General features: G+C 37.0%; 1 protein-coding gene across 2 annotated transcripts; it reads right to left on the bottom strand.

Moving 5' to 3' along the window:
- Nucleotides 1-5,599: 5,599 nt before the first annotated feature.
- LOC109179718 (CASP-like protein 1E2) lies at nucleotides 5,600-9,297 on the bottom strand. Of its 2 annotated transcripts, none has more exons than XM_019329208.1 (2): nucleotides 8,762-9,297; nucleotides 5,600-6,110 (listed from the first exon to the last, which is right to left on the bottom strand). In XM_019329208.1, the coding sequence occupies exons 1-2, from the start codon at nucleotides 9,034-9,036 to the stop codon at nucleotides 5,774-5,776; spliced, it is 612 nt and encodes a 203-aa protein (XP_019184753.1). In that variant the 5' UTR covers nucleotides 9,037-9,297; the 3' UTR covers nucleotides 5,600-5,773. The 2 variants fall into 2 exon arrangements, with proteins under 2 accessions (XP_019184753.1, XP_019184752.1); XM_019329207.1 differs by having other exon boundaries at nucleotides 5,600-6,113; nucleotides 8,765-9,285.
- Nucleotides 9,298-9,585: the final 288 nt, after the last annotated feature.

Genomic DNA, 9,585 nt, shown 5'->3' with positions numbered 1-9,585 from the left:
GATTATCACATAAACACAATATAAACCCTAGGCAAAGCTCTTTCAAGACTCAAACACAGAATCATATATCAAAGGAGTCAATGAATAAGATATAGCAAGGATAATAGGTTTTGTCGAGACATGGGTTACCTCTTAGCCCTAATCAATATCCCTGGCTACTAAGGTTATTCTCTAAGATTCTTCCTTCAATTGATCTCCCTAGGCTAGCTGGTGGGGGATTTCCTTGGCTGGGGTTCCTGCGAGTGATTTCGTGTGAGGGAAGGGAGAGGAAGGGTTCTATCTGATTCCTAATCCCCTATTTATATATTGAAGGGAAACCTATTCAAGGTTTGAGTAATAAGGCCTGCTTTCCTATTCCCCATGGGTTTAAGGTTCTTGGTTCAGGCAACGGTTCACGATTCATTGTGGGCCACTCAGGGTAATTGAGGGAATTATAATTGGATTAAATCCCCTTTTTAATTATTTTGGTTAGCGGAATTAATTTAATAATTGATTCGGATTTGAAGGTCGTAACACGGGGTGTTACATAAACTCACCACCAATTTGCTATTTATCTAAGTTCATTCCAAGCTTTCTACCCTCAACTTCACAATCTAAACTCACCTCACCCCAATTTAAGTTTTCACAATCATAATACACACTCAAGGAATGGAAAGATATGTTGTCACAATCCCATATTGTACCCATAGATTCGGTGTCACTAGAATCTAAAGAATTTCCCCCCAAATCGTCATCAATTGCTATATCAAAGCAAGGATCAAAAGAATCGTCAAAGGGAGTACTCTCTAACGGGGTACAAGTAGAGTCAATGCAACATTTAACATCTAGATTTCCAAGTTTAATGACACAAGAAGGTGTGAGAGAATTACCAAACATAGTGTTATCACTCGACTCCTTGTCTTCCCACACTACCTCAATGTTGTCCTCCTCCTCACTAGTTTCTTCCACTTCTCTTAGATGTATCCTTTCATGAAGTGGAATCTCTTGAAGCATGGGAGAATCGTCAAGCAATGGATTGTCCTCAGTCCTCTCCGATTTGGTACTATCTAACGGGGCACAAGTAGAGTCAATACAACATGCGTTGCTACGCACGTTGAACTTTTTGGAAATCCCCTCTTTTTTCTTCTCCTTCGCAACGTGGATCACAACGTGGCGTTGTGATTCTTCCCTGTTTCGTTGATCTTTCGGCCAGTGTCACAACGCATGCCACAACGTGCGTTGTGACCTCGTTGTGGCTTCCCTTTTTCTTTGGACTTTGTTTTCGGCTCATTTGATGCTTCCTTAGCATTTAAACTGAAAAGTTAGCTCTAAAAAAAACCTACAAAGCAACTACAAATATAAAGAAAGATGCAAAAATCAAAGAAAACACTTTATTACTTGTGTTGCCTCCGAAGAAGCGTCACGTTTACCGTCTTTGGCTAGACGAAAACGCATGTTACACTTGAAAACACACACGGATGGGGACGGGACCATGTGTCTCATCCACCTTAGACTTGAGAAATGCTGCAAGATGGCGAGCATTCTCAAATGTACATGTAAGAACAAGGCACATAAAATCAATTAAAAGCAAGTAGGGTAAAGTATGCAAAGTTAGGCTCAGCTTTTCAAGAATGTAGTGCCCTCCTTTTCCACCCTCTATAGATTCCATCTTCTCAACTTCCATGTCAATAAACACTCTTATGTCATTGTCAATTTCCATCCCCTTATTTCTTTCCACACTTAGGTCTCTAAACTCACCAACAAATTTGTTCCTTTTCTACATTCATTTCAATTTTTCTACCCTCATCTTCACAATCTAAACTCACATCACCCCAATCTAAGTCTTCACAATCATAGTACACACTCAAGGAATGGAAAGATATGTTTCCACAATCCCCTATTGTACCCATAGAGTCGGTGTCACTAGAATCTAAAGAACCTCCCCCCAAATCATCATCAATAGATATATCAAAGAAAGGATCAAAAGAATCATCAAAGGGATTACTCTCAAACGGGGCACAAGTAGAGCCAATGCAACGTTTAAGATCTAGATTTCCAAGTTCAATGACACAAGATGGTTTAAGAAAATTACCACACATATTGTCATTACTCAGCTCCTTGTCTTCCCACACTACCTCAATTTGTCTTCCTCCTCACTAGTTTCTTCTACTCCTCTTGGTTGTGTCCTTTCATGAAGTGGAATCTCTTGAAGCACGGGAGAATCGTCAAGCAATGGATTGTCCTCGGTCCTCTCCGGTTCGATACTCTTGGTAGCATTCATTTGGGCCTCCATCTCAATGCTTGCGGTGATCTTTTCCATCAAGAGGCGAAGATTGTTCTCAAGTTGTTGCAATGGTTGCAACATAGAATCCTTCAAAAGAGATAAATTTCCCCCTAGTTCCTTTTTTATTTCGGTCTTGAGATGTAGCAATTGCTTCATTTCTTCATGTATAATCTCTTGCCACTTAATCTCAAGGTCATTAAGCTCATTAGAAAGGTGTGGTGGGTTTTCTTGAAGTGGATCATTCCTTTGAGTGGTTGTTTGAGGTGGGTAAAAATGTCGGGGTTCAAATTGGTTTGGTGGTGGTGGTGAATGGTGAAATGGATATGGTGAATTTGGTAAGTGGTAGTGGTATGGATAGTATGGTGGGTGGTAGTATGGATAATGGTTGTAAGGTAGGTGATGTTCATAGGTGTAAGTTGGGAATTGGTTCAATGATATGGTTTCACCGGGTGGACAAACATAAGGACTAATCCTTACGTGTTGATGAGCTCATTTGGTATTGAATTTGAAATATTCCTGCAAAAAATAACTTCACCCAACAAGTATACTTGTAACTAAAAGTAGTTGCAAGGTGAGCAAAAATGTATACAAAGAATTGGTGCCTACTTCCAAGCAAGTAGCAAACAAAGATATGTACAAAAACAAGAAAAACACTATGGAATCACATGGAAAAACAACAAAAACACAAGATGGATTCACAAGGTAGAACAAATTCTCAAAATGGAATAAACAAAATAAAACGGGCAACCTAGAACTCCTATTGACACATTCCTAGATTATCATAGTAAGCACACCTCACTCGACACCTATTGACATCCCCGGCAACGGAGCCATTTTGACGAATGTTTTTTCATACTAATGGAAGGAGAAATGATGAAGGTACGTGTAAACGGGAATTGGGGAACTCTGGAGTGTCGAACTCAAGGATGGCAAGTCGGATTAAGTGAAATGCAAGACAACCCTTTGTCACAATGTGTCAATGGATGAACTAGGTGCAAGGTAGGGGTGTTGGTAGTTGTGTGTGGAGTGAGAAACATAAGAAAGTGAAGGAAAATAAAGGAAACAAATATAAACAAGTAAAACAGGGATTTGGATGGAATTGGGATTGTGGTTTGTGCACTCATTGGTCTTAAGTAGACAAGAGTGGGTATATGGTTTTGTCTAACCTAGGGAAACCAAAGGCACCTTCACTAGGACGCGTAGGACTTAGTCTCTTGTTACCTACGTCGGTTGAGGCATTCTATCAAACACTTGGTGGGTCTACCGTCTCCTCCCCTAAGTTCGCCCTCTCGGGTCGTAGGAAGTGGGATTGCAAGGGCAAGACTAAGGACAGTGCAATCTCTTGCTAAACTCCCACTCTCACACTCATCTAACCATTGGGTACCTCAATGGAAAGAGATCAATATGCACTCCTCTACAACAAAGGCATACAAGGCCAAAACATACAACCAATCTCATCATTCATACATTCAAAGCATAAGAGCACAAACACAATCCAACACCAATCCAAATCCTAGAAATCTAGCAACTCATCATCATTAATAAGATCACCGAGCATAAATTAGATATGAAATATGAACAAGGAAGAGTGGTTATCCAAGTCTTCAATCTTGATGCTTGTAATCCAATAGCAATGTTAAACAATGAATTGTAGAAAGGAAAGTAGATCTAATCTAAGAAAATGAAAAGAAAAGACAAACACTAATCTAACCTAATCTAAGAGTGCTGAATTGAAAGGTAAAATAATGGGAAAAGGAGTGGTTGTCTAAGTGATCCCCTTAAAAGCTTTTAAACAGGCTAAAAATCTTACTTTTCCGTGTTGGGCATCACAACTAATTCACAACTCGCGTTGTGAATTTCGTTGTTCTATTGACCTTCCCGACAACGCGCTTACAACGCATTTTGTGAGTCGCGTTGTTGCGAATTTGACTTTCTTGCCTTAACCAAAGTTGTAGCCCTAGAAGTTGCCGAACCATGGTCATTGGAATCAGCTTATTTGGACACTCCTAGCTCAATATATGATCAATATACCAAACTGTCGTTGGAATGCCCTAAAATTGACAATGTTTTGCCATTTTTCTACAAACGCAATAGAATTAGTCATTAATCCTAATTTCTATCAAATTAAGCTATATAAGCATGAATTTAGGTATAAAGGACTCCAATTAAAGCAAAATTAGCCTATAAAACATAGCATATTTGGCGCTTATCAATAGGATTCGGCCTTTGGCCGAAACTGAACAACACCCAAAGCCACCAGTAGGATTCAGCCTCCGCCACGCGCAAAGCCACTGGTAGGATTCGGCCTCCGCCACGCGCAAAGCCACCAGTAGGATTCAGCCAGAGACGGGTAGGATTCGGCCTTCAAAGCCACTAGTAGGATTCGGCCTCCACCACGCGCAAAGCCACTGGTAGGATTCAGCCGGAGACGAGTAGGATTCGGCCTTCGGCCGAAACTGAACAACGTGCAAATCCATTGGACATGTGGGCACGAACGACAACGCGCAAAGACACTGGTAGGATTTGGCCTCCGGGGGAGGCCGAAACTGAACAACGCGCAAATCCACTAGTAGGATTCGGCCTAGGAGGTCGAGAGCAGCAACGATGGGTTGCATGGGGCCGAACCATGGCAATAAGCCAACAGCATGAGCCTTCTACTGCAACCAGACCGTTGTGAGACTAAATTTCAACAGTTACAAATTTAATTTTCTATTAATTTCAATTTTAAAATTCGAATTTAAGTCTCACATAATGGGGCAGGTTGTTTCAGGTGTTACGTAATTGGTTTTAATACCAGTTTAAATGTCATATTGAAGGCTATTCAACTTCTTCAACCCTATATAAGGAGTAGGACAACAGAACTTTTAACAATGAAAAGTTATATTGTTTCAGCTCCAAAACTCTCTGCTTCTACTCATTTATTAGCCTACTGAACTTTGCTCTAATTCGCCAGGTTCAAAGATTGGGTGCTCAAACAATTGAACCGTAGTACGTTTTATCCTGGGAAACTTAGGCTGGGAAACTTAGGCTACAACGCTTTTAACACTTGTGGGAGGTAGCAAATAAGGTTTTAAGGAAAGAGTGTTTCGTTCGACTCATACTAAACATCTTCCCTCGATATCCTTTCGTTCTTCCCATCACATCCGATCATCCTTCCCAGTTTTTCCATAAAATAATAATTCTTATTTTGTAGGCCGGATTATTATTGGATTTTACCAACGAAAATATCCAAACAATTGTTCCCATACTTTTAGACCCCTATTAAATCTTGCATTATGATATAAATTTTTTTACAAGCAATGACATATTAATGTGTAAAATTTGATACAAATAATATTTTCCCTAAAAATGTACCATGCATATTTGTTTTCATCAAATTACTAAAAACACAACATAAACAATTCTATAGATCAGATCATCATTACTAAATAAACAAGCATACATGCAGTACTATCCAACAGGCCTCGTGGAAATCCAAGCCAATAACAAGCTAAGGAAACAATTTTGTTATCAGTGATGTTTCTTGTGAAGGTTTAGGTTTGCAAACAAGATGAGCAACAAGAACAAGACCGAGGCGACGAGTGATATTCCTAAGGCCGCTGCCACTTGGCCGCAGAATCTCTCGAACACGTTACACACTTTGTTCCACCGCACATGTGTGTTCCCCTTGTAGCCCATCAGCCCGATAGCTGCTGCGGCTCCGCCGCCGGAAAAGAGTAGCGCCACCGCTATGAGATCCAGGATTATAATTATTAAGGACATGCCATTATTTTTTCCCCTGTTTGCCAGTGTGAAGACCATGGAAACAACCGCATATGCACAGACTATAGCATTCACCACCACAAAGTACCTGAAAACAGATCAGAAGGAAAGAATTTTAGTGTTTGACAGATCTAGACGATACAGACATATAGGTCCTTAGAGTGAGGCATGTTGGAAAATTATGGAAATAGTTAATTATATATCCTAAGAACATCAATTCTCACTTGAGATATTATTATTCTACTTCCGTGCCAAGGTAAAACTATGATGATACTCTTATTTTAACACAAATTAATAAAATATAGACATTTCAAGTCATATGTTTTTTTTTAGATGATGAGGGTTTACCTTGTCAATACATGACCGCGTACGTTGGAAACATAGAAATAACTTGTGTAACGGTATTGATGACAAAAATAAAACATGTAATATCGTGATATTAAATTTATATTTCATTCACTTGATCACCTTTACCAGGACATTTTAAGTGATATTGGTCGCATCTAGACCAGGCTAGTAGAACTAATAGTAGGACACTTCTGTATTTGCAGTGTAAGTTAAGATAATACAGATCGAGCCGACATATACATGCTTAGATTAGCCGAGGTCTTGAGCAATAAAATTGATGGTCCCTATATTTCAGATATTTAATTTAATTAGAAAATTATATTCGAGTCTACAGAATAAAATAAAATAATAAAAAAAAAAACTATTAGTTAATGACAGTTGAAAATATATTTATTGGTAAGCAAAGGTGTGCTGTAAATACAATTAAAACAACCTTCTGTATCTGTGTGAATGATAAATTTTATCCAAACCAACTACTACATGTGTCCTATTTTATCTATATATTATAACTAGTATTTGTCCCGTGCGATGCACGGAAAATATGTTATAAAAATATACACTATAATATGAGGTTTATTCATATATAAAATTTTTGTTATTTAATAATTATTATGTGTGAATTCCTATGATAAAATTATGAACATAAATATATTTACAATTAAAATAATATTTAAGGTGGGTGATTACTACAAATCTTAAACTATATTAAAAATTTAGTACATAGTATTTAATATTATAAATTTTTAAGAACTTAGTAAACTACAATAGTAATTGAATTACAATTTTAGAGTCACCACGGATCAAAATTTTTAGACCTTTGAGATTTCTAACTCTAGATGTAGCAACATACAATTGACCTTTAAAGACCAAAATCACAATCTTAGTTAGAACATTGATTTTTTTTCTTCCAAATACTATCGAATTAAGTGTGTAATCAATAAAAGATGAGAACTAATAATTCGAGAATATAATCTTAATGTTACTAAGCCTACTTCATGTCAATTAAGTTGGAGAGTGTTGTTGGATAGTATCCGATGAATCCACGAATAACGCATTTTTATCTCCGTAGTCCTCAATATGCACATCAACAATCTTAAATATTAAGCCACATAGCTATGTTATATATTAATTTCAAACTTATGGACTTTGGGGTTGCATGCATGCTTCTTAAAGCCCTATGGCTTTAAAATGTGAAAATTAAATGTTGCATTTAATTTTCACATCTTAAAGTAATTTTCACATCTTAAAGCCCATTTAATTTTCACAAGACTTTCACATCTTAAAGTCATATGGTCTTGTGAAAATTAAATGCAACATTCAATTTTCACAAGACCATATAGCTTTATTATATATAGGATTACTGTTAATTACTCAATTTAACTCGTCCTTGTTTAGTAATTTTATTTAACATTTTTTTTTTATAATTTTTAGTTTTAAAATAATTAAATTTTATATATATTGTTGAGCGGAAGCGGGTAAAGGCAAGTCCAGCACCACGTGGCTAGAGAATTGTTGGCTAAAGTCAAAATGTGTGACATACAGTATAAAAAAATAAGGAATAAGGTTCAAATTGGCCACTGAACGTAACCTAAAAATGCAATTAGGCCACTGAACGAAAAAAAAAGTGCAATTAGGCCACTGAACACTCCAAAAATGTGCAATTTCACCTGATAGCAGGTTACCCTCAATTTTAGCAGGTTATCTGCTTACGTGGCAGCTGAGTTGGCATTTTAAATAAATTTTAATTAATTTTAAATAAATTTTAATAATAAATTTTTATTAAAAAAATTTTTTAAAAAAATAAAAACGACTTTATTTTATTTTTATTTAATTTTTTTCAATTTTTTATAAAATTTATTATTAAAATTAATTATTAAAAATTATTTAAAAATTATTAAAAATGCCAACTTAGCTGCCACGTAAGTAGGTAACCTGCTAAAATTGATGGCAACCTGCTATCCGGTAAAATTGCATACGTTTGGAGAGTCCAGTGGCCTAATTGCACATTTTTTTAGTGTTCAATGACCTAATTGCACTTTTTTTTCGTTCAGTGGCCTAATTGCATTTTCAGGTTATGTTCAGTGGCCAATTTGAAACTTATTCCAAAAAATAAAGGTGTGACATTTGCTATTAGTTATAGATTTTGACGTACTGGTAAACGTTTAATTTTAATAGGTAGTATGGTGCGAATCCCAACAAGAGTAGTTAAAGCACTTTAACACTAACTAATGTTAAAGGAAAAGTGTTGAATGGCAACACATAAAGATTAATAAGTTCTTGATCTTAACATATATACTAATATTAAATTAAATATTTTAAAAAATTAATTTGTAAATAACTTTAATTGGTTAATTGAAGTAGAGGTAGGTATATATGTTGGGGATTACTTACACGAAGGCAGACAAGTGAATCGACTTAGCGGTGAGCGGAACGCTGACCGGCGGCAAGGTGGGAACGATCTGCCTGGTGACAACCGTGCTCTGCTTATCCACTCCGAGAACTATGGCCGCCACAAGGGTGAGTGCAAAGGCCAAAAGCCTTAAAAGAAAGTCTGCCCATCTAATGTTTTGCTTGTTAGCCACCGCCACTACCTCCCGTCTGCTGCCCTCCACCTCCATTCCTCGCTCCAGGCTTACAGGCGCAGTCTTGCTCTCGTTCTGCATAATTCCGAACAACAAAAATACAAGCAGAATACTCGTGCTTTTCAAGAGAAATAAAGAGGGTTGAGAAGCTAAGGGAGATACTATCTCCGAGATAGTTGCAGACAGGGGAAGAGGTTTACGTTCAGTATGTATATATATAAGATAAGAGGTGGGAAAGAACAAAGTGTGTACATGGTATTGGTTTGAACAGAGAAGTGTGGAAACAGGATGTTTGACTTTCTGCTTATATGGTGGGAAGGGGAGGAGGGGAGGGAGGGGGGTTGTTGTAGATTAGCGTTTGAGCACTGCTATATATGCCAATTGCCGCTCACGGGGCTAATAGTAAATCCTTATACCATGTATCAGTTCATACTTCATACTACACTATGAATCCTAGTTCATGTATATGTATTTTGTGTTATAAGTTTTTTGTGTTTTATATTATGAAATTTTGTACTTTGAGTATGAATTCTGTATATGGAATAAATTAATAATTGTGTCTTATTTTATGAATTTTTGTGTCTGTGAAATTCTGTGCCTATAAATACAAATTATATACCTAATTCAGAT

This window comes from Ipomoea nil, unplaced genomic scaffold (assembly GCF_001879475.1).
Source record: "Ipomoea nil cultivar Tokyo-kokei standard unplaced genomic scaffold, Asagao_1.1 scaffold0977, whole genome shotgun sequence".
Taxonomy (NCBI): Eukaryota; Viridiplantae; Streptophyta; class Magnoliopsida; order Solanales; family Convolvulaceae; genus Ipomoea; species Ipomoea nil.
This window is presented reverse-complemented; position numbering and strand designations above follow the sequence as displayed.